At 42.1% G+C, this 26555-nt stretch overlaps 1 protein-coding gene across 3 annotated transcripts in view; it reads right to left on the reverse strand.

Moving 5' to 3' along the window:
* The window catches only part of LOC110490968 (LHFPL tetraspan subfamily member 6 protein), a 35019-nt gene extending 16959 nt beyond the window's left edge, over window positions 1-18060 (reverse strand). Inside the window, exons 1-4 of one of the 3 annotated variants that reach the window (XM_036949960.1) lie at window positions 17763-18054; window positions 17159-17184; window positions 11235-11308; window positions 8316-8877 (exon numbers count right to left, since the gene is read on the reverse strand). In XM_036949960.1, the coding sequence (XP_036805855.1) occupies window positions 8316-8700 (385 nt within the window). In that variant the 5' untranslated portion in view covers window positions 8701-8877; window positions 11235-11308; window positions 17159-17184; window positions 17763-18054. Of the gene's footprint in view, window positions 1-8315; window positions 8878-11234; window positions 12191-17158; window positions 17185-17762 lie in introns of those variants that run through there. The other 2 variants (XM_021564371.2, XM_036949965.1) reach the window with 2 other exon arrangements.
* Between the last annotated feature and the right edge of the window lie 8495 nt (window positions 18061-26555).

The following is a 26555-nucleotide window of genomic DNA, read 5'->3' on the forward strand; positions in this document are numbered from 1 at the left end:
AAGTGTAGGCTCATTCGTTGCGCAATCACAGCCATATAAGGAGAGAATGGAAAACAGAGCTTCAGAAATTCTGCTAATTCCTGGGTGATGCATCATCTTGGTTTCGCCTGTAGAATGAGTTCTGGGGCACTTACAGACAAAATCTTTGCAGATTCTGAAACTTCATAGTGTTTTCTTTCCAAAACTGTCAAGAATATGCATAGTCGAGCATCTTTTCGTGACAAAATATCGCGCTTAAAACGGGAACGTTTTTTATCCAAAAATGAAATAGCGCCCCTAGAGCTCTAACAGGTTAACAGCTTCTACCCCCAAGCAATAAGACTGCTGAACAACTAAACTAATCAAATGGCCACCCAGATTATTTACATTGACCCCCCCCCTCACTTTACAAATGACCTTGACTAACCTGTACATTGACTCACTACCGGTACACCCTGTATATAGCCTCGTTATTGTTAAGTACATTTCTTGTGTTACTTTAATTTTTACAATAATTTAATACATATTTTATTAACTCTTTCTTGAACTGCATTATTGTTTAAGGGATTGTAAGTAAGCATTTCACGGTAAGGTCTACCTGTTGTATTCGGCGCATGTGACAAATAAAATTAGATTTGAACTGTAAAGTTTGGTGTAGGAGGGATAATGGTCCAGGGTTGTTTTGCATTGTTCGTGCTATGCCCCTTAGTTCCAGTGAAGGGAAATCTTAACACTACAGCATACAATGACATTCTAGACGACTCTTCGCGTCTAACTTGATGGGAACAGTTTACAATGAGTGTACAAAACATTAGGAACACCTGCACTTTCCATGACAGACTGACCAGGTGAATTCAGGTCAAAGCTATGATCCCTTATTGATGCCTACTTTAAACGCACTTCAAATCAGTGTAGATGAAGGGGAGGAGACAGGTTAAATAGGGATTTGTAAGCCTTGAGACAATTGAGACATGGATTGTGTGTGTTCATGTTGTGGAAAGTTATTGGTTTTCTTTATTTATGATCATGATTCGACTTAAGCATGCAATATGTAGCTGACAAGTTACAGCTTCATATGTTGATTGTAAGATCAACGTTCAGTTCATTATAATTTCGCTTGGAGGAGAAACTCTTGAGCTGCACAAGCACGGCACACGTAATAAAGAGGAGAGACTAAGAAAAAGTGAGTGGTTGACTTATGGTTGTAGGTTTGAGAGTAAGTGGTTGAGTGAGTGAGGGATATAAATTGTGTGGGATTAAAACTACTGTAAGAGAAGAGCTTAGAGGAATCAGAAGTGGGAGAAGAAACAATAGGAAGACACACAGCAATTGTGTGCCATGTTTGTGTTGACGTCGGTGTTGTTTGTGGTGACTGTGTGGGTTCAGAGCCATATGTTCTGCCAGGTTGTCATGATGGCACCATTCCATTTGGCCTTCTAGAGCACCTAAACCAATGGCCACACAGAACAGCACAGTAGTCGACCGTCCCACCCCTACACCACCTACAGAACCCTGACCACACAGTAAAGAACAGCACAGTAGTCAACCGTCCCACCCCTACACCACCTACAGAACCCTGACCACACAGTAAAGAACAGCACAGTAGTCAACCATCCCACCCCTACACCACCTACAGAACCCTGACCACACAGTAAAGAACAGCAAACAGCCACCAACCCAGCTGTTATAACCAAGGAGAAAACCTCTACCGGGGTTGGCTTCTAAACTCAGGACAGTATGTGCAGCAGCAGTGTTGACAGACAGACAGGCAGGCAAGTAGACTCACAGGCAGATAGACGGGATGAACATTAGGAAATAGGCAATTTACAGCTGTTAATTATGCATCGAACCTGCTCTGCATATTTAACCACCTGACTGAGAGTCAGTGATTTACTTACTACAGATTGGATATGTATCTATGTCTAAATTACTGTTCTACTGTGTGTGTGCCTGCGAGTGTGTGTTTGGGGTCAGGATTATGAATGATGTCTGAGACTAACCTCGCTTTCTGAGACTAATTTTGGCAGCTAGTGATCAACTGACGTAAAATGTTGTCTGTATCCGTAAGCTATAATGAAAGCCAATTAATTGTGAGGCTGGAGAACAAAGGAGACTGTTGCAGAGCTTTCAAAGGTCTCTGGGCTGCATCCAGCCTGCCTGTAGTGCCCCTGAACTCAACAGGCTGGCACCAATTTTGTACACATTTGTCATTCTCTCTGGAATTAACCCTTTTACTGTGTATTTTACTTGTTAAGATTGGTCTAAACTTCCCAAGTTGTGATGTTTGTTTTACTATCTACAAGAAACTGGAATGTATGCAAATTGTGATGATGCAATATAAGAAAATCTGAGAATCTCCCATTTCCATGATTGCTACAAGTTGGCCTCATTGCTGATGTTTTCATATAAAGACTTTATAAAAGGGTGGATTGGAATCTAAACCTTGGGTATTTGTGTTGCGGTGATATCGTCAAACAGTAATGCTACAGTAATTAAGCTCAGGAATGTGGGTATTAGCAAATGCAAGATGTTGTCTGTGAGATATGTTCAGATTAAACAGATCCACAATGGCTAAATCACAGGGATATAAAAACCTGTAATGGAAGATCTTATCAGCACAGCAGATCCGTTTGTTCTTGCCAGCTGAACTGCAAAGCTGAATATTTTCTGGATGTGGTATTGTGAGTGTACCCATAGCTACATCAGCTTTCCTTGCACACATGAATGAATTGACAAGATCTTACAGCGGATAGTGAAAATGAGAGCAGCCAACCAACCAGACCAGCATACTGACGCTCACCCTAAACACTTGAGCATGGCCTGCCCTCACTTCCTCACAGCTTAGGAAGCAAAAGAAAAAAAAAAGAAACAAATCACAGCAAAATATCTACTTAATTCTTATCAAAAACGGCATTATACATGTAAATAATGTTCTGATTTTTTTCAAACCAAAATAGACAGTTATGTAGAATATTCTGTATAACAAAAATACATGTTTTTCCAAAGCAGAATCCACATTAGTACTAAGTGCATATTTATATACATTTTTCATAGAAAAATTATTTTTTGGAGAATACACACAATATAGCACTATGTGCACATTCAGATGGTAGCTGGTTTCTGTATTACAGTTCTACCAATTACTTATACCACTTGACCTATAAGGTCAAGATCACTCCACCCTCTGAGGATACCATAAATCATAGTTGGTGGCAGCATCAAGCTGTGGAGATGTTTTTCAGTGGCAGGGACTGGGAGACTAGTCAGGATTGAGGGAAAGACAAACGGAGCAAAGTACAGAGAGATCCTTGATGAAAACCTGCTCCGAAGCAGTCAGCACCTCAAACTGGGGTGAAGGTTCACCTTCCAACAGTACAACAACCCTAAGCACACAGCCAAGACAACACAGAAGTGGCTTCGGGACATGTCTCTGAATGTACTTGAGTGGTCCAGCCAGAACCCGAACTCGATTCAACATCTCTGGAAAGACCTTTAAATAGCTGTGCAGCAGGACTCCCCATCCAACCTGACAGAGCATGAGAGGATCTGCAGAGAAGAATAGGAGAAACACCCCAAATACAGGTGTGCTGAGCTTGTAGCGTCATACCAAAGAAGACTCGAGGCTGCAATCGCTGGCAAAGGTGTTTCCACAAAGTACTGAGTAGAGGGTCCAAATACTTATGTAAATGTGATATTCGTTTTTTTTATATACATTAGCAAAAATGTCTAAAAACCTGTTTTTAGGTTTGTCATTATGGGGTATTGTGTGTAGATTGATGAGGGGAAAACAATTTAATCCAACTTAGAATAAGGCTGTGACGTAACAAAATTTGGAAAAAGTCAAAAAGGGTCTGAACACCTTCCAAATGCACTGTAATGTATTAAGAACAAGCTGATTGACAACATTATGAAAGATTGGAAGAATTGAATAAACCACCTTTGGGCTATGATAAAAAAATATTCCTCTTGGTTCAAAATGACCCCAGTCAGTAGTTTGAACATTAATGCATAGGGTCAGCATACGCAGCTCTCCTTTGCCTAGCTTCATTCGAGACAATTTCATATTTTGCGCATGCTTATTGCCTAGACATGTTGTGTGGGTATTGCCCTGGGGTAAACTGTGTACATTTGGGTGTCTCCATAACTTGGTGGGCCCTTTGAACTGAACAAAGCTAGATAGTGAGCAAAAAAACAACACGTTACCTGATAAATGGACACTTTTGCACCTGAAACAATTTTCCACGTTTAAATAACATAACACCTCGTTTGCAACGTCAGAGTGGAAGAGTGGTAGAGTAAAGGTGGGTGGCGAGAATGAGAAGGAAAGGAATTGTATTCTTTCTGAAGTGGATCGGGAGAACAGAGTGGTTGCAATTTGCGAACGACCAGGGGACCTAGAGAAAGTGAGTTCCCACATTTCACATTCTACTGACAATTCAAGGTTGTGGTACTTTGAATGACATTTTAATCACATGTATTGTTCAGGAGTGGCATGGAAGGGTTCGTAAGGAATTGATGTTGAGTTGAAACCGTATCTTAGCACATTGATAATGATGACCACTGGTTTGGGATATAGCCTGGCTATTGATAAAGCATAATCTCGTCATGTTGAAAAGGTGTGTGTCCAGTAGGAGAGTGGTATTGTTTTTCTGACTACTTCATGACAGAATACATCCAAATGTCCATCGACTCGACGCTTGTTCGAGGTCAATACGGCTGTGTACTCGCCTCACGGACAAATAACAGGCAAGAGCACCTGTCAAGCTGCACTCAGTTCTGCTCACCCTGTTATATAGACAAACAGAGAGAGGGTCCATTAACCAAACACAGGCACTGGAAACATTTGATCCGTTGCCACAGCACATTGGGCATATAAATTATTTAAACTATTTCCTCGAATAGGCTATTAGGCCTTATAACATTATACAAATAAATGACCTATAGCTTTTACTATAGCTATTCCTGGGATTTCACAAAAAAAAGAAATGGCCTATTGCAGAGAGGCTTGCATAGTCTATAGCCCGGGGGTAGGGAACACTGTTCCTGAAGTGCCACAGGTCCTGCAGGATTTTGTTCCAACTAGGCACCACACCTGAGCTACAGAGCTAATTGATCAGTTCAGTGACTGAATTCAACACACCTGGTCTTCCAGGTTGGTTAATCAAAAACATGAAGAGCCTGCTTGGCACTCCAGGACCAGGGCTGCCTACCCTTGACATAGCCAGTTGCGCAAGGGAACAGCTGGAAGAGAGTCTTGTGATGTGTAGCCAAAGTAAGTTCAAAATGAGCTAGATATTTGGGATAAATATCAATATTTGCCAGTCAAAATGCAAGAAACATAGTGAACAGATTATGAAATGGCAGATCTGCAGTGCGTTCCTCCCGGCGCGTGGTCCCCGGGCGCACAAAGCTCTACTATTGATTAGACCAAGGGCTACGTTTTTTAAAAATCTGGGTTATAACAATGATGAATGTATTATTGTTATCAAGTGAGTACGCAATTGTTGTCCATAGGCTGTATAATGCAGTGATATAGGCTAATTTGAGTAGCCTCTCAAAGGTCCTGTTTTGTATCATGCCGAAATAACTATAGGCCGACAACCTAGGCCTGATTATGCAACCATTTTAATCAGTTTGGGTCTATTCTCGACATTTAAAAAAAAAAAGGTCCAGAAAGGTACATTAACAGGCCACTCGTATGATGTATTCTGTCTGATTGTAGCCCAGTGTTAAGATTGACTTATAGGAAAATAAGGGCTTCTCCTTTCCAACTCCCTGCCCGTTCTTAATGCTGTAGACTATATTACGTTCAGCAAGCAAGAGGAAGTGCGCATCTCTCGTCCAATAGGCTATTAGTAGACTAAAAGAAAATACGTCTAAATAAGTGTCCAACAAATTTTAGCATTTTCCTGGAACTCCAAAAGACTTAAGAGGAATAACTGGGTCAGCGGAGGGGCCATGTGCGTAATTGCGCAACAGAACAAAAGACAGGCTCGAGATGTAGCCTTATAGCCTAGAAGCGTGTGCATATAAGACCATAATTTACAAGCTCAATGTTAGGCTTAATACTGCAGTGAATATATCCAGTCTATTTTAAACAGTGAAATGATTAATATTTTTTTATCAGATAAGGAAATCATAGCTAGCCTACACTATGTGCACTCCCGAGGCTGCGCTGAGCGCGCTCCCTCCCGGTCCCCAGGTACCAGCTGAAAAGCTACCCTATTGTTCCAGGTTTTTATTCCCAAGAAATGTATCCTACCTAGGTTACAATAACACATTGTACTGAAGAATGTTATTATTGTTTGTAGCCTACAAGGTCAAGGCACATTAGCAGGCCAGTAATATGGTGTATTTGTTCAGGATGTATCAGCAAACAAAAACATGCTAATATAGGGATTTCTTGTTGCATTATCAGCGAGATAGCGGAGGAAGTTGTATCCATAGTTTTCGTGTTTCACTTTAAAAGCGCTTTAAAAGCGTTTAAAAATGAGGTGGATAGGTTTCTTCTTGTGGAAGAAAAACAACAGTTTACTCCCAACCTAATTTTCAAACAACTAGAAATCCTTATATTAGCATGTTTCTTAGCTGATTCATCCTGAAAAAAATGCCCAATCAGGCAGGCTCTATGCTATAATGCATAGGCTGTCATTTGCATAGAATAAAATTGACTTTTTAGAGCTACTCGGAGTGTTTTTGTGAGTAAATCTGGCCTCAACGCACATCACTGGCATGTAAGAACCAGTGCATGGACCATAGAATAGAATTTAGAAAAGACCAGAGAACAGAATTTAGGATGACAGTCTCCCAGCAGCAACTTCAATTTTCACTGAGGTGTGAAGTGAGAGGTGTGAATTTCCTTGAATACAATAATGGCAGCAGAGCACCAAAAGCCTGCTTCCCCCTCCCAAAGGAAGAGGCCTCACACCACTATGCAGAGGCCATAAAGTACAGTTACCCTCTGTCAAGAGAGAGGGTATTAACCCAGAATACTGGACATTGAGGACACCGAGACAGACGGTCAACCTGTACAAGTCTGGAACAGTAATGTGAAGGGAAACCTCAGACCTTTATTTTCAGCGGGCTTTTCACAGGATCAGAGAGAGAGAGTGCTACCTATACCCCCCCAATATAATCCCTATACTTTAATGACGACAGTTTCTACAGCCTAGAGGGGAGATCAACTATCTCCAGGCCCAGGGACATGTACCAGTCTGTGGTGATCTAAATGCAAAAACTGGACAAGAACCTGACACTCAGTACACAGGGGGATAGAAACCTACCTGCGAGGTGACAGCATTTCCTCCCCAATATGTCACAACTATGAAAAAATAAAAACTGTCACAACTCCTGCAGCTCTGTCGCACGATGGGTCTGTAGATAGTCAATGGTAGGCGTCGAGGGGACTCCTACGGTAGGTACACCTATAGCTCATCTCTTTGCCTTAGTACTGTAGTCTACATTATCACCGACCACAACTCCGTCTCAGGGCGTTCACATTTAGCCAACGAACACCCCTATCAGACCACAATACTATATAATAATAAATATATAAACTATAATAATCACAATCTACTTGAACAGAGCAATACTTATGAAGCATCAAAGCAGAACAAACTGCATGCTGCTAAGAAATGCTATAGATGGAAGGAGGGTATTGTAGAAGCCTACCAAAAAATTATTGGCCAACTACAAATCCAATTCCTCCTAGACAACTTCCTGGGCAAAATATTTCACTGTAATAGTTAAGGTGTAAACTTAGCAGTAGGAAGCATGAACAGTATATTTGACCTAACAGCTAACATATCAAATATCAGAAACCCATTGCTACATTGAACCATTAAAGGATCCACCGAGAACCCCTCAACTAACTGAACTATGGTGCAACTATGAACCATTAACTGGCAATGGCTCCTTGACTCAAGAATCCCTGGAGATCTTCAACACTAATTCTAAGAGGGTACTCATTCTTTCAGCAAAACAAAAAAATCCCATGACTGAAATTTAAGTTAACCTCAGATTGATTGTCTGTGGGGCCAAGTTAACCTCCCCTTTCATGTAAAAAAAAGTAATGACCATCATGCTTTTAGGGAAAGATGAACATTTTGTACATGTACTTAACTACTAGTTTGATGAATTCCAGTCTTTTTACATTTAAAAATATATTTTTTAAACTATTTGGAGAAATTTAACCTGCCTTCATCCATCCATCTATCCCCGACCCACTCACCCACCCACCCATTCCTCCACCAATCCATCCATCGTGCCATCACTATCCAATTTTCAAATCACTTAAAAAAGCAACAGCAGGCTGTGACTTGATGATTTTAACTTACCCCCAAAAAACTGGATGCCCCCAGCCACACGTCCAATGGTCCTAGAGATGAGATCAGACAAACAGAATCCCATGAGGGCCGTGAGTGCCACCAGGAGCAACAGGCCACAGCCCAACCCGATTATCACCGTACAAATCCTCCATTCCAGACTAGGGATGCCCTGGAACGAGGCGTAGCGTCCACACTGCTCCAGCATCACCGTGGCCTGGCGAGCCTCATCACGCACCGGGTACGAGCACCTCCGGAAGGTCCCAAAGGAGACCGGTTTACCCATCTGGGACCCTAGGAGCCAGTAGGGCATGAAGAAACCCACGCAAGAGGCCGCCGCACACAGGAAGGAGAGCAGGGCCCACACCACGCCCGCACTTGTTAGGCTAGAAGCCATATCTCAGAATCTCAGTGACCAGCCACAACGATGACCACCCAATTTTTTTATTTTTTTTTTCCTTCTCAGAAATGTATAGCTTTTTATATGGACATCAGCAGCTCTGTTGTTGATGGATAATATCCAGGTTAACACCAGCAGTGTTCCTCGTCCCACCTCTTCTCTGTGTGGTGATCCCTGGTGAGAAAGCAAAAGATTGAGAGAAAAGAAAGGGAGTTGGTGAAAGAGTGAGAGGGAAAGAGAGAACGAGAGAGAGAGACAGTTGAATATTTGAGGTTCAGACAGGAGTGACAACTGTACTGCCACTGGATACATGCAGGTCCACGGTGTCCGGTTTGGAGCGTGAAGTAATGAACTCTGCTGGTCTAATACTGCGTAGCAACCGAGCAGTGCCAAAAGCCCTGGTCTGCCCTAGAAAATATTTGTAAATAAATTATCACCCAAACAATTTTGGGCTCTAAAATTAGTTCATTAGGATTAAGTTCAATCTCCACTGAATTATTTTAACATTCGCTACAAATGTAGATAGATAAATAGGGATCCATTAAGAACTGCAACATTTGTTGTCACACAGGACCGCGTGCCGACAGGCCAACCAGATATGAATGGTATCAGCTTTAACATTTTAAATAATGCCCCCGCAAAGCCAATATAATTTCCCAGTGAGAGGCTAGTTAAGGATCATATAACCTCCACCCACACAGACATTGTCGTGAAGAAGCTGCAACAGCACCTTTTCAACCTAAGGAAGCTGAATACATTTGGCTTGGCCCCTAAGACCCTTGTACAGATGCACCATTAAGAGCATCCTGTCAGGCTGTATCGCCGCCTGGTACGGCAACTGCACCGCCCGCAACCGCAGGGCACTCCAGAGGGTGGTGCGGTCTGCACAACGCATCACCGGGGGCACACTGCCTGCCCTACAGGACACCTACAGCACCCGATGTCAAAGAAATGCCAAAACGATCACCAAGGACGTCAACCACCCGAGCCACAGCCTGTTCACCCCGCTATCATCCAGAAGGCGAGGTCAGTACAGGTGCATCAAAGCTGTGACCGAGAGACTGAAAAACAGCTTCAATCTGAAGGCCATCAGACTGTGAAATAGCCATCGCTAGCCGGCCTCCACCCAGTACCCTGCCCTGAACTTAGTCACCGTCACTAGCTGGCTACCACCCAGCTACTCAACCCTGCACCTTAGAGGCTGATGTCCTACGTACATAGAATCACTGGTCACTTTAAATGTTTGCATAGTGTTTTACTCATTTCCTACTCTTCTATCATACATATTCTACAGATAGAATATTTAGTATATCCACAATGTGTATAAATCATCACGTATATATATATATATATATATATATACATATATACACATATACATATACATATACGTATATGTATATGTATATGTATACATATACATATGTATGTATGTATATGTATATGTATACATATACATATACATATATATATACATATATATATATATATATATATATATATATATATATATATATATATATATATATATATATATATATATATATATATATATATATATATATATATATATATATATATATATACACACACACACACACACACCGGAAACCAACATTGATCATCCTAATATTTCTATATTTCTTAATTCCATCCTTTTACTTTTAGATCTGTGTGTATTGCTGTGAATTGTTAGGTATTCCTGCACTGCTGGAGCTAGGAACACAAGCAATTTGCTGCACCCACAATATTGTTTGTTAAATATGTGTATGCGACCAATACAACTTGATTTGATTTGCATTGCCATTTCGATATGAATGTAGAGTTACCACCCATGACTGCATTTGTTAGTGACAGAGACACGACTGTTGACTTCGTAAATGTTCAGTTCTGGACATAGTAGGTGGTGAACTTGACACTAATGGCAGTAAAAGCAAGAAAGATTGTCCAATGTAAGTAAGTTGAACTCAATGTGTCTCACCTTAGATATCTCCCTGGACTCATACGGGAGATTTTGAAAATATATGAAATCAAGGACATGTCTACTTCTTATATCTAAATGTATTTGTAATGTATTTCACCTTTATTTAACCAGGTAGGCTAGTTGAGAACAAGTTCTCATTTACAATTGCGACCTGGCCAAGATAAAGCAAAGCAGTGCATCAAACAATGACACAGAGCTACACATGGAATAAACAAACATACAGTCAATAATACAATAGAAAACGTCTATATACAGTGTGTACAAATGAGGTAGGATATAAGGGAGGTAAGGCAATAAATTAGGCCATAGCGGCAAAATAATTACAATATGGCAATTAAACACTGGAGTGAGATGTGCAGAAGATGAATGTGCAAGTAGAGATACTGGGGTGCAAAGGAGAAAAATAAAAATACCAGTATGGGGATGAGATAGTTGGATGGGCTATTTACAGGTGCAGTTATCTGTGAGCTGCTCTTACAGCTGGTGCTTAAAGTTAGTGAGGGAGATAATTCCGGATATCTAACATTTTATCTAGATAAAGACATACCCTGATATTATTCCTTTTCACCCAATGAGGGGAGGATGAACGGCTCACTGGCCAGACACAGATGACAACTTTTCCTGAAAAAAAGACAACGAGACATGGACTCGAACATGCAGTTGTGGAAAAGTGCTTAAGAACGAGAGGGCTGAAAATCCACCGTACCAAAATGGGCTGTTTAGCACCCCAACAACGGGTGACAAGCACAAGGCAAGACCTTGGTGAGACGGCGAAGGAACCAAACCAGGACACAAACCACAGAGTTAGAGCCGGTTGAAGGAATCACAGAGAGGGCCAGTGAACAGAGGCCGATCAGAAAGCATTCAACAGCAGGAAATTACAGAGGATACAGTGGCCCAAGAGTGAACAAGAACAGCTGGACACAGTTTGACAGTGACACAGACATGGTGCATGAGACAACGCTTTCCGGGAGCGGAGAAAGCAAGTTGGAAGCCCTTCCTGCGATCATGTGCAACATGGGCAAGGTAGATTTGGGACCCATGCCAAAAAATGACATGCACAGCTTAACAACCAAACAGGCAAGAGAGGGAGATAGCGGCAATAATAGAATACCTGAGGAGACTAAAGAAAAGGTAAACAGCAGCAGAGGAAGAAGAGAGAGCAGAGCTACAAGGGACTACAAGACACACTATGACAGCAACTATGCAGCCTGAGGTGTGCTGAAAACCACTGCAGGAACACGAGGGAGAGAGCTCAGAAAAGGGCAGAAATGTAACCCCTACAAGTTCACAAACAAACTACTAGGGGACAAGAAGAGTAGAAGACTGCAATGCCCCAAGAGGGAGGTGGAAGACCACCTGAAGAAAACACAGCGACCCACTCCAAGAACAGGATTTGGAAGAATTTCAACTCCTCAACCCTCCGAACACCAGGAGGAATTTGACATGATGGAACCTAGACTGATAGAAGTGAAAGACATAATCAGGAAGGCACAGGCAGAGTCAGCACCAGGACCAGGACTAGGAGGGATCCCATACCAAGTGTACAAGAACTGCCCAAGACTACCAACAAGGCTCTGTAAGCTGTTGAGGGTTGTGTGGAAGAAAGAAAGAAAGAGGTGGAGGGCTTGAAGTCAGCAGAGGGCTTGAAGTCAGCAGAGGGATGATTCATCCACACAAATCTTACAGCTTCTCTCTTGAATGTGGAGGGAAATATTTTCTTTGCCATCGTAGGAAGAAGAATGACCAACTTCATGCTGGACAACAAGTACCGGGATACATCAGTGCAGAAGGGAGGAATCCTGGGAATATAAGGGTGCCTAGAACACACAAGCGCACTAACACCGATCATCACAGAGGCATTAGAGAACAAAGGAAGCCTACAAGTAGCTGTCCTGTGGCTTGATCTTTAAAATTAAATCACATTTTATTTGTCACTTTATTCATAAACAAGAGGTGTTGACTAACAATGCAGTGACAGAACTGGTCAGGAGCCCGCAAGATGGCTGCTATCCACTACATTGCCATCTGTACCAACACATGTGGCATTGTTTGTAAATTCTTTTTTAAACTTCTTTTGTACATAATGTTGCTGCTACCGTCTCTTATGACCGAAAATAACATCTGGACATCAGAACAGCGATTACTCACCAGGAACTGGCAGAAACTTTTTTTTCTCCCTTTAATGAGTCTGACGAGCTTGACACATGTATGGATATATATCTATAAAAAAATACAATGTTAGATGAAGTGAAGATAGCCGGTTTGATATGTAAACTTCACTCTTTTGTACACATGTGAAAGACATACTGCTTTCCCGGGAACTGGTGCAAATCCCCACCATTTGCGTGAAGAGAAGACGGAGAAAAAGAGTACGAAGGAAGATTAAACTACCAACGGGGAATTAAAAATGGTAATATCTTATGCTTCACGTGGCTGAACGATGACATATCAGCAGGATAGAACAGCTGAGTCTGGTAAGACAAGGGGGGCAGACTATCTATATTTGTAAACAACAGCTGGTGCATGATATCTATAGAAGTGTCTAGGTTTTGCTCGACTTATCAAATAGTATCTCATGATAAGCTGTGGACCACACCATCACCTAGAGAGTTTTCATCTGTATTTATCGAAGCTTTCTACATACCACCACAGACCGATGCTGGCACTAAGACCGCACTCAATGAACTGAAATCCGCAATAAGCAAACAGGAAAATGCACATCCAGAGGCGGTGCTCCTAGTGGCCGGGGACATGAATGCAGGGAAAATAAATCAGTTAACAAATTTCTATCAGCATGTTAAATGTGCAACAAGAGGGAAAAAAACTCGACCACCAACTCTCTCCACACACAGAGACGCATACAAAACTCTCCCTTGCCCTCCATAATTATATCCTCCTGATTCCTGCTTACAAGCAAAAATTAAAGCAGGAAGCACCAGTGACTTGGTCAATAAAACAAGTGCTCAGATCAAAAGCTACAGGACTGTTTTGCTAGCACAGACTGGAATATGTTCCAGGATTCTTCCTATGGCATTGAGGAGTATAACACATCAGTCATTGGCTTCATCAATAAGTGCCTCGATGACGTCGTCCCCACAGTGACTGTATGTACATACCCTAACCAGAAGCCATGGATTACAGGCAACATCCGCACTGAGCTAAAGGCTAGAGCTGATTTCAAGGAGCGGGACTCTAACCCGGAAGCTTATAAGAAATCCCGATATGCCCTCTGACCAACCTTCAAATAGGCAAAGCGTCAATACAGGGCTCAGATCGAATCGTACTACACTGGCTGCGACGCTCGTCGGATGAAGCAGGGCTTGTAAACCATTACAGACTATAAAAGGAAGCACAGCCAAGAGCTGCCCAGTGACACAAGCCTACCAGGCGAGCAAAACTACTTCTATGCTCGCTTCGAGGCAAATAACTCTGAAACAAGCATGAGAGCATTAGCTGTTCCGGACGACTGTGTGATCGGACGACGCTCTCCTCAGGGGAGTAAAACCTTTAAACAGGTTAACATTCACAAGGCCAGACGGATTACCAGGATGTGATGAGCTGACCAACTGGCAAGAGTTTTCACTGATATTTTCAACCTCTCCTTGTCAGAGTCTGTAATACCAGCATATTTTAAGCAGAACACCATAGTGTTCTTGGGCACAGGGACTAAGGTAACCTGCCTAAATGAAGTGCTTTTGAAAGGCTGGTCATGGCTCACATCAACACCATTATCCTAGAAACCCTAGACCCACTCCAATTCGCATGCCGCCCTAACAGATCCACAGATGATCTCTATTGCATTTCACACTGCCCTTTCCCACCTGGACAAAAGGAACACCTAGGTGAGAATGCTATTCATTGACTACAGCTCAGCGTTCAACACCATAGTGCCCTCAAAGCTCATCGATAAGCTAAGGATCCTGGGACTAAACACCTCCCTCTGCAACTGGATCCTGGACTTCCTAACGGGCCGCCCCCAGGTGGTAAGGGTAGGTAATAACAAATCAACCACACTGATCCTCAACACAGGAGCCCCTCATTGGTGCATGCGCAGTCCCCTCCTGTACTCCCTGTTCACTTATGACTACATGGCCAGGCACGACTCCAACACCATCATTAAGTTTGCAGATGACAACAGTGGTAAGCCTGATCAACAACGAGACATCCTATAGGGAGGTCAGAGACCTGGCTGTGTGAAGCAAGGACAACAACCTCTCCCTCAACGTGATAAAGACAAAGGAGATGATTGTGGACTACAGGAGAAGGAGGACCGAGCACGCCCCCACTCTCATCGACAGGGCTGTAGTGGAGCAAGTTGAGAGCTTCAATTTCCTTGCTGTCCACATCACCAACAAACTAACATTGTCCAAGCACACCAAGACAGTTGTGAAGAGGGCACAACAAAACCTATTCCCCCTCAGGAGACTGATAAGATTTGGCATGGGTCCTCAGATCCTCAAAAAGTTATACAGCTGCACCATCAAGAGCATCCTGACTGGTTGCATCGATGCCTGGTATGCAACTACACTACAGAGTGTAGTGCGTACAGCCCAGTACATCACTGGGGCCAAACTTCCTGCCATCCAGGACCTATATACCAGGCAATGTCAGAGGAATGCCCTAAAAATTGTCAAAGACACCAGCAACCCTAGTCATAGACTGTTCTCTCTGCTACCGCACGGCAAGTGGTACCGGAGCACCAAGTCTAGGTCCAAGTGGCTTCTAAACAGCTTCTTCCCCCACGCCATGTGACTCCTGAAAACCTAATCAAATGGTTACCCAGACTAGCCTCTTTTACACCGCTGCTACTCTGTTATCTATGCATAGTCACTTTAATAACTCGCACATTGACTCTGTACCGGTATCCCCTGTGTATAGTCTCACTATTGTTATTTTACTGCTGCTCTCGAATTACTTGTTACTTTTATTTCTTATTCATATTTTTTTTTAACTTCATTGTTGGTTAGGGGCTTGTAAGTAAGCATTTCACGATAAGGTCTACTACACCTGTTGTATTCGTGTGACTAATACAATTTGATTTGAAATAGGTAACTATAACAATGAAAAATAACCCGTGCCTTATAAGTGCTCCTATGGGACGACTTTGACGAGTTCATGATGAGACTCATTGTCGGGGACTACACCCCCAATTTGCAGAGGTTGGAGGTGGGGATTGTCACCAGGTGTACAATATCTGTCCATTTTTGCTGCAGCAATCCATTTCCTTGTGCAGTCAGCTGAAAGACCAAGCAGAGGATCCACCATGAAGTCCAAGGTACGACAACCAAGATGGATGCTTGAAGATCCGAAAAAAACTTGTCACGTGGGCTAGGATGACCTTTAAACCAAGCAAATCACAAAGCCTGGTACTGAAAAAAGGCAAAGTGGACAACAGCAGCGGTTCAAGTTGGAATGGCAGCGAATTCCACCGCTGACAGAAAAACTAGTCATGAGCCTAGGGAAGTGCTTTGACAACTCTGTGACACAGAAAGTGTTGAAAGGCCAACTGACCAGGCAAATGATTGGATGCAAAGGGTGAGAAAAGTGGTGTCCCATGAAAGTGCAAAGCCTGGTGCTACCAGCTTGGAGTTCTGTCCAAACTACTCTTGCCCCTCCTGGTGTATATGAAATCCCAATGACAACGGTGGAATCAATAGAAAGGAAGATCAGTGGTTACCTGAGAAGAAGGCTTGGTGTACCCCAGAGTTTCAGTAACAAGCCTTTAAAGCAGGGGTAAAAAGCTCAGCTGCCAGTCCGAGGCCTGCCGGTGGAATTGCAGGTGACCAAAGCAAGGCAGGTCCTAATGCTACGGGAATGCAAGGACGAGAAAGTAAGGAAAGCTGGGATTGAGGGCCGCACAGGGAGGAAGTGGTCAGCAACATCAGCAGTGAAGAGTTGGAAGCAAGACTGCACCACAAAGACATTGTCAGAACCGTGGCTTTAGGATGCCTGGGTATTGGCTGTGTGAAACGGGTGTCCTGGACTAGAGCAAGTACATGGAAGAGAAGGGACCTCAGGCTAACGGAGATACGGTACATGGTGGAGGAGGGAGGGCAAACCATTGCAGTTGGGCTGAGGCAGCCGGGCAAGTTGACATGCGGAGAAGGAGCCAGGGAGAGGAAAATAATAAGGGCTGACATCTAGATGATAGGACCAGCAGAATAAAGTTTGTTTTCCGCAGCATGTACGATGTACTACCAAGCCTGACAAACCTTGTTGTGTGGGAACTAAAACAAGACAAGGCACTAAGTATGCAAGGCACTAAGTATTTTCAGAGGAAAGGGAGCACAGAGGAATAGGATATGTTGCACAATTGGACAGGAGACAGAGAGGACATCACAATGGGTGTGGCTGAAGAGGGAGGAGCAGTGGTTAAACCAACCTGGCTCAGATCAGGCGTGATCAACCCGATGGCGTCGGACAGTGTAGCGAGAAGCGCCAAAACACCTAATGAAGAGGGGACCTTACCTGAGGATGAGCAGCATACTCGCTGTCTGCTGGTAAAATATTAGTGTTTAAGTAAATGTTTTAAGTGTTTCACTTTTGCCTTCCACTTTTGACATTAGAGTATTTTGTGTAGATACATTTTTTATACAATTAAATCCATTTCAACCCCACTTTGTAACACTACAAAATGAATTAAGTCATGGGGTGTGAATACTTTCTGAAGGCACAATATAGCGCTATTTAATAATGCAAGTAGCAAATCTTGACAAAGTCAATGTGCCCTTCATTTCAAAGGGTGATGAATTTTATGAGATGTAATTAATACGTTAATGTAATTAACACAAGTAATAATTATAATACATTACTACATAATTATAATACTGCATATGGGCTATACAATTTAGACGAGCTAAGCATTACTAATAATAACCCAAGGCAATCATATCGGATATTATTTTTATGTAATGGCCTGACAAGTCTGCAGTGTTTGATTCCTTATCAGAAGTTGATAAATATGACAATCAGTACCCCTCATGCATAGGCGCTTATTTTCGAGGCTAACAGACATTGTGTTCGGCATTCTGTTCAAGTAATGCAAGGTAAAAACATTTTTTTTAAATCTTACGTTTAAATTCCTCAACGTTATCCCAAACGGCAGATGATAGCTGAATGTAAAAGTTCAATGGAGTTGATGAAGAGCCGAGCAAAAATAAAGGTCTCCTTTATCGCAAAAATATCCATGACAAACTCCCTCAGTTAGACAACTGAAGTTAGGATAGGGACCTATAACGGCAAACACCTTTATCGCAACAAACAGAGTAATATTCGGAATGACGAAGGCTTGATAAAAACAATTCTGTGATGAGTAGGGGAGAGAGGAATCTTCCATCTGCGAATCTCCGCCCAGTGGGTTGGTTCAGGTGATATTTATAAACCCTGAATTGCATCTTATGTAATGTCCAATGAGTGGTTTTCAAGCCACTGGCCGCCATATTGGTACTCCCCAGGAAGCGCAGTCCTCAATAGGAATGAAAGGAATTCTAAATTATTTTAATAAAAACAAACGTATTTAGGTATGTATTTGTTGTAGTTTGGAGAGTAACATTAGTACTCTGTAAAAATAAGTACTTTAAGGAATATGTTTTTATATTTTTATGGATTTAACATTTTTATGTTTAGTTCACATAATATAAATTAAAAGTGTGCATTAAGGTGTCTGTAAAAGAATATACCCGGCAAAACGAATGTAGACATTAATAAATGCATTTCTATAGCTTCCAAATTTTTTTTTTACTACAGAGCAGGAGTATCAAAATGGCTGCATGGTGGCTTCAATACAGCGCCCCTGTATATATTCTATGGTTAATACATATCAGTCTTTTAAAGTGCGCAAATTCTCTGCCTGGCTGCAAACTGGTTCTGTAATCTAACCACGGAATAGGGTTTTGTAAAACCATGGTGCACATTCTGCTTGGATAAATACACTGCTACAGATGTAGGATCTTAAATTGACCACCCCATTGCAGGATAACTTTTCTGTAGGCCTGTTTAAAACGTGTAGTGTGTTTGAGGTATAAAAAAAGCCTCTTTTTTTTGTAATTTTCACTTAGAAATATTAGACATGTTTTTGCCTTGAGAAAATGTATCAACCCCTATAAAATGTCCATTAATTATAGACTACATAATAATTCACAATTTCTGTTGCTGCAGGATTATTTTTCTGCTTAAGCAAACTGGCTCAAATTAAGATCCTACAGCTGCACTTGTTCTTAGGATAATAATAATAATAAGACCTGTTCTTATGAATTACAAAGAGCCTTCCACTCCCCGCAATAACCATAGTTTTATATTGGCTCAATGAGTGCTAAATATTTTTGCAAGCTAATGTTAGAATTTACCTTAAATTGATGTAGCCAAGGTAATATAAATTAGTATAACTTGCTAGTTTCCAGTGCTGGAAAAAGTACTCAATTGTCATACTTGAGTAAAAGTAAAGATACCTTAATAGAAAATTACTCAACTAAAAGCGAAAGTCACCCAGTAAAATTTGTAAAAGTCAGTAAGCTCTGCTGCACAGCATGTCTCCACTGCCAAGACCAGTCTCAGGTCCCGTTCTCTCAGCAAACGTCTGCGCGTGCCATCATCAGCTATACCAAGCACTATCTTATTTCTGATCAGTTCATCTCTTAAAGCACCATATTCACATGTAGCTGCCTTTTCCCTTAGCCTGGTGACGAAGCTGTCAATGGACTCCCCGTTCTCCTGTTTGCAACAACCGAAAACATAACGCTCGTAGATAACGTTCTTTGCTGGCTTAAAGTAATGTTAAAGAGCATCAAGAATAGCTGTTGCGTTACCTTGCTGAGCTGCTGTTAGGTTCAGGATGTGTTTGTATTTGACTACCATTATAGACCTCAAAGTGACAGCCACTACATCATCGTCCTTTTCCAGAAGTCCTGTTGCATTGTCCTCCTATTCACCTCTAAACGTATCCCAGTTTGTGCTCCAAACTCCACTGAGCTTCATAATGGCTCGAGGGGGAATGTTCGCTGCCATGTCTAACCGGTGCTAACAACACTGAAGCTAACTGCAAACTAAGCTCAGCAAAAAAATAAATGTCCCTTTTTCAGGACCCTGTCTTTCAAAGATAATTCTTAAAATTCAAATTAACTGCACAGATCTTCATTGTAAAGGGTTTAAACACTGTTCCCCATGCTTGTTCAATGAACCATAAACAATTAATGAACATGCACCTGTGGAACGGTTGTTAAGACACTAACAGCTTACAGAAGGGAATCCAAATTAGAGCATGACAGACGTAGGTTTACCATGTTGAGAAATAAGGTGATGAAAGAAATCAGACGGGCCAAGGCAAACTTTTTTATTAACATAATTGGTGAAGCAAAGGGAAATTCTAAATTGATCTGGGAGAATCTAAAAAAGTTAAAAGGGAAAGACCATAGTAACACTGCAAAAAGACTAGAAATCATGGTGAATATCAATCTAACACAGGATGCAGTCGAAATAGCAATAGCCTTCAATTCCTACTTTATTGACTCTGTCAGGGTACTGACACAGAACCCCTCCACTGGTTTCTTGGGCTCAGTGCTAGTGAATGACGCACAACCTGTCTTCATCATAAGGGAGGTTTCTGAGTCAAAGGTGAACAAGGTGATTAGCTCACTAAAGAACTCTAAAGCCAAAGATGTGTTTGGGCTGGACTCTACCTTTCTTAAAACTACAAAGAGTCACTCATTGGCCCCATTACTAAGGTCACCAACACATCTTTTGGTCTGGGGGTGTTTCCAAGGGTATGGAAGTCGGCCATAATAAAGGCTATCTTTAAATCGGGCGACCCTGCTGACGTGAGTAACTACAGGCCCATTAGTATACTACCTGTGGTGTCAAAGGTTGTTGAAAAGTGTGTAGCAGAACAAATGATTGCCCACCTCAGCAACAGCACCTTCACATTACACTCCATGCAGTTTGGCTTCAGAGCGAAACACTCCACAGAAACGGCCAACTGCTTTCTTCTGGAAAATGTGAAGTCCAAGATGGACAAAGGGGGAGTTGTTGGGGCTGTGTTTCTGGACCTGCGGAAGGCTTTTGATACTGTTAACCATGAGATTCTCATCACAAAATTATCCAAGTTCAACTTTTCCCCCTATGCCTTGAGATGGATGAAGTCATACCTTGAAGGCAAAACTCAGTTTGTCAGAGTGAGTAATGAGCTGTCGCCCACTCTTAGCTATGATCTGGGCGTGCCCCAAGGGTCAATACTGGGGCCCCTCCTGTTCAGCCTGTACATTAATGATCTGCCTTCTGTCTGTACTGGGTCTGATGTTCAAATGTATGCAGATGATACGGTGATTTATGTGCATGCAAAGAGCTAACAACAAGCTGCACAAGAACTCACTACTGTAATGGTCCAGGTTACAAAGTAGCTCAGTGACTCGTGTTTGCATCTCAATGTGAAAAAAAACTGTTTTCATTTTCTTCCCAAAGAGGGCAACAGATGCTACTGAGCCAGATGTCTGTGTCAGGGGAGAAGCTCCAGGTGGTATCTGATTTTAAGTACCTTGGCATCATACTTGATTCCAACCTCTCTTTTAAAAATGTGAAAAAGGTAATTCAAATAACCAAATTCAACCTAGCTAATTTCCAATTTATACAAAATTGTTTAACTACAAAGGTAACAAAACTGTACTTCAAATCTATGATACTCCCCCACTTAACATACTGCTTGACTAGTTGGGCCCAAGCTTGCTGTACAACATTAAAACCTATTCAGTCTGTCTACAAACAGGCTCTCAAAGTGTTTGATAGGAAGCCCAATAGCCATCATCACTGTTACATCCTCAGAAAGCATGAGCTCCTGAGTTTGGAAGATCTTGTGCAATACACCGACGCATGTCTTGTATTCAAGATCCTAAATGGCCTGGCTCCCCCTCCACTCAGTATTTTTGTTAAACAGAAAACCCAAACATATGGCAGCAGATCCATAAGGTCTGCCATGAGAGGTGACTGTATAGTTCCCTTAAAGAAAAGCACCTTTAGTAAATCCGCTTTCTCTTTGAGAGCTTCCAATGTCTGGAATGCACTGCCATCAGACACACATAACTGCACCACGTATCACACTTTCACAAAATGCATGAAGACATGGCTAAAGGTCAATAAGATTTGTGAACATAATCCCTAGCTGTGTATTGCCACTTTCTATGTTGTCTGTTGTCTGTAGCTTGTGAGGTGTGGAAACACTTTGTTGCTTTTATGAATTTTGTCTTGCTGCTTTTTGTTCTATGTTGCTCTGTCTGTATGCTATGTCTTGCTTGTCCTATGTTGCTCTGCGTGTGCTCACTGCTCAATGATTGTCTATATCATAATTGTTTTTAATAACCTGCCCAGGGACCGGCGGCTGGCTAAAACCGGCACTTTTACTGAAATGTTGATTGATGTGCACTGTCCCTGTAAAAATAAAATAAACTCAAATAAACTCAATTAAAGTCACAGTTAGAAAAACTTAGGACACTAAGGAGGCCTTTCTACTGCCTCTGAAAAACACCAAAAGAAAGATGCCCAGGGTCCCTGCTCATCTGCGTGAACGTGCCTTAGGCATGGGGCAAGGAGGCATGAGGACTACAGATGTGGCCAGGGCAATAAATTGCAATGTTCGTACTATGAGATGCCTAAAACAGCGCTACAGGGAGACAGGACGGACAGCTGATCTTCCTCGCAGTGGCAGACCACGTGTAACAACACCTGCACAGGATCGGTACATCCAAACATCACACCTGCTGGACAGGCACAGGATGGCAATAACAACTGCCCGAGTTACACCAGGAATGCACAATCCCTCCATCAGTGCTCAGACTGTCTGCAATAGGCTGAGAGAGGCTGAACTAAGGGTTTGTAGGCCTGTTGTAGTAAGGCAGGTCCTCACCAGACATCACAGGCAACAACGTTGCCTATGGGCACAAACCCACTGTTGCTGGACCAGACAGGACTGGCAAAAAGTGCTCTTCACTGACGAGTCGCTTTTTTGTCTCACAGGGGTGATGGTCGTATTTTATCGTCAAAGGAATAAGCATTATACCGAGGCCTGTACTCTGGAACGGGATCGATTTAGAGGTGGATGGTCCGTCATGGTCTGGGGTGGTGTGTCATAGCATCATCGGTCTGAGCTTGTTGTCATTGCAGGCAATCTCAATGCGGTGCGTTACAGGGAAGACATCCTCCTCGCTCATGTGGTATCCTTCCTGCAGGCTCATCCTGACATGACCCTACAGCATGATAATGCCACCAGCCATACTGCTCGTTCTGTTCGTGATTTCCTGCAAGACAGGAATGTCAGTCTTCTGCCATGGCCAGCGACGAGCCCGGATGTCAATCCCATTGAGCACGTCTGGGACCTGTTGGATCGGAGGGTGAGGGCTAGGGCCATTCCCCCCAGAAATGTCTGGGAACTTGCAGGTGCCTTGGTAGAATAGTGGGGTAACATCTAACAGCAAGAACTGACACATCTGGTGCAGTCCACGAGGTGGAGATGCACTGCAGTACTAAATGCAGCTGGTGGCCACACCAGATACGGACTGTTACTTTTGATTTTGACCCCACCCCTTAGTTCAGGGACACATTATTCAATTTCTGCTAGTCACATGTCTGTGGAACTTGTTCAGTTTATGTCTCAGTTGATGAATCTTTTTATGGTCATACAAATATTTACACATGTTAAGTTTGCTGAAAATAAATGCAGTTGATGGTGAGAGGACTTTTCTTTTTTTGCTGAGTTTAGCAAACTCACCCTAGCTAAGGTCAAGTCTGGCTCATTTTTCTCAAGGAAGCATTTTTTGGGGGAAACCAGACCAGTTCACTCTAATTTGCGGAAATCATGGTTCGTTATCCGACTCTCTAACACCATGTTTGGATGTTAAATAATGAGACAGAGGCATTGATGCGAGTAACCAGTCTTGTTCAGTACATTGCAATACTATACATTCGGGTATCTCAAGCACACCGGTAAAAACACTGGAGTTGCAGTGATTAACATTTACCAACAGATGGCATCACTATGCCAGTAAGTTTTGTCGTCTTGTGACAATATCTGACATATATGTTTGCACATGAACGTGCAAAGTCTCAAATGACACCATTTTTTTCCTACAACATATACCTGCACCATGATAACGAGATCTTTGCAGCTTGTTAAGTACATATGTGTGAGTTTTTCAATTAAACCTTTGTTCGTGTTGCCAACGTACACCAAATTTCCAGAAGATGCTCAAGAAGACGAATGCTGCTTCAGGTAAGTTACTCAACCTAGTGATATTTATTTTTAAAGTGTATAACATGGCGTTTATATTATAAATGCAGATTAGTGTCCTAAATACTGAAATTGTGCTTCAACTGCTGTAATTTGATTTCACAACTTGTGAATCAGATTGTTACTTGGTCCTGTCCGGACCAACCAAATGTGGGTTCGTAGCTCAAGAATAGTCACACTGTAGTTTTATCATAGTACATACAATCTTTTGCTTGTGGATAAAATGTAAAAATCGCAGTCCAACCCTGTCTATATTGTTGTAGATTTTTTACACAAGGGCATCTAGCCCAGAGAAAGTGTCTCTTGGAATTTGTGGCCCAAATGAGTCTTTCTTATGGCAGTACAGCCTTGTTCCAACTAAAATCAGGGAACCTTTGCTGAGTTGTTGGCTAAAATAAGTTTACAAGGTGGGTCAATTCTGTCTGAGTTACGGCTGCCGCATCTGGGCCATAGTCCACTTCGATGGGCCTACTGTTAATCGAAAGATAGCATTTTTGTAACGGTTTTGAAAATGAAATGGAAATGCTAAATAATATATTGTGGTTTTTGTTACTGTTTTGTTGTTTATTGGGTACAATATTTGTTGTACAGTGTAGACTTAAATTAAAGGTTTTACATTTGTCTGGTTAATTGTAATAAAGCAATTCATGAAAATGTCTGTTCCTTGTACGTATTCACACAGGAATCAGAAGTTATCAGAGGAACCATTATTTTATTTGGTCAAGTTTATCTGCTATGGTTGCTGAAAAGGAGTAAAAATGTGCAACGAACAGTCTCTCATTAAAAGTAATTATGTGTTGATGAATGCATCAAATGAATATTGTCCATAAATCAAGACCATAGCCTTAACATCTAAATGAAATGTAGGCCCTATTAAAGCCTCTAAATACAGGTTATCAAGTCACAACAAGGCCGCCCTTGAATATCACATCACCGAATACAATGCCATGCCTGGGTGTGCGATTCATCACCTCTGAATGGACAGCGCTTCAAATGTGGTGCCAGAGCTCATCTGAAACACAGTCAGTGGATAGTCTTTTTGTGATAGTCATAGTATTTAGTGCTGAATGAAAAGCATCTCTGTCTTGTATTTTCTGTCGGTCATTTACTGTTTTGAAAATCAAATTCCCCATTTGTTGACTGTTAGTGAGGGTCGGTTAGTTGGTAGCAAAATTGACCGAAAGTTGCATCCCTAAAACACAACATGCAACAATTACAAAGATTTTACTGCGTTACAGTTCATATAAGGAAATCAGTCCATTCAAATACATTCATTAGGCCCTAATCTATGGATTTCACATGACTGGAAATACAGATATGCATCTGCTGGTCACAGATACTTAAAAAAAAAAGTTGGGGCGTGGATCAGAAAACCAGTCAGTATCTGGTGTGACCACCATTTATTTGCTTCATGGAGCGAAACGTCTCCTTCGCATAAAGTTGATCAGGTTGTTGATTGTGACCTGTGGAATGTTGTTCCACTCCTCCTCAATGGCTGTGTGAAGTTGCTGGATATTGGCGGGAACTGGAACACGCTGTCGTACACGTTGATCCAGAGCATCACAAAACATGCTCAATGGGCGACATGTCTGGTGAGTATGCAGGCCATGGAAGAACTTGGACATTTTCAACTTCCAGGAATTGTGTACAGATCTTTGCGACATGGGTACGTGCATTAACTTGCTGAAACATGAGGTGATGGTGGCGGATGAATGGCACGACAATGGTCCTCAGGATCTCGTCACGGGGTATCTCTGTGCATTCAAATTTCCACCAATAAAATGCAATTGTGTTCATTGTCTGTATCTTTTTTTAATGTAGCCTTTATTTAACTAGGCAAGTCAGTTAATTAAGAATAAATGTTTATTTGCAATGATGGCCTACCAAAAGGTAAAAGGTCTCGTGCGGGGACTTGGGATTAAAAATATAAATATATAGAAATACAGGGCACAACACACATCACACAAGAGAGATAACACAACATTACATAAAGAGAGACATAAGACAACAACATAGCAAGGCAGCAACACAACATGAGAACAACATGGTACCAACTCATCATGGTAGCAGGACAAAATATGGTACAAATATTATTGGGCACAGACAACAGCACAAAGGGCAAGCAGGTAGAGACAACAATACATCACGCAAAGCAGCCACAACTGTCAGTAAGTGTCCATAATTGAGTCTTTGAATGAAGAGATTGAGATAAAACTGTCCAGTTTTAGTGTTTGCTACAGCTCGTTCCAGTCGCTAGCTGCAGTGAAATGAAAATAGGAGCTACCCATGGATGTGTGTGCTCTGGGGACCTTTAACAGAATGTGACTGGCAGAACGGGCATTGTATGTGGAGGATGAGGGCTGCAGTAGATATCTCAAATAGGAGGGAGTGAGGCCTAAGAGGGTTTTATACATAAGCATAAATCAATGGGTATTGCGACGGGTATACTGAGATGACCAGTTTACAGAGGAGTATAGAGTGCAGTGATTTTTCATATTGGGAGCCTTGGTGGCAAATCTGATGGCTGAATGGTAAAGAACATCTAGCCACTCAAGAGCACCCTTTCCTGCCGATCTAAAAATTATGTCTCCGTAATCT

The sequence above is a fragment of the Oncorhynchus mykiss genome, chromosome 2 (assembly GCF_013265735.2).
Source record: "Oncorhynchus mykiss isolate Arlee chromosome 2, USDA_OmykA_1.1, whole genome shotgun sequence".
In the NCBI taxonomy this organism is placed as follows: domain Eukaryota; kingdom Metazoa; phylum Chordata; class Actinopteri; order Salmoniformes; family Salmonidae; genus Oncorhynchus; species Oncorhynchus mykiss.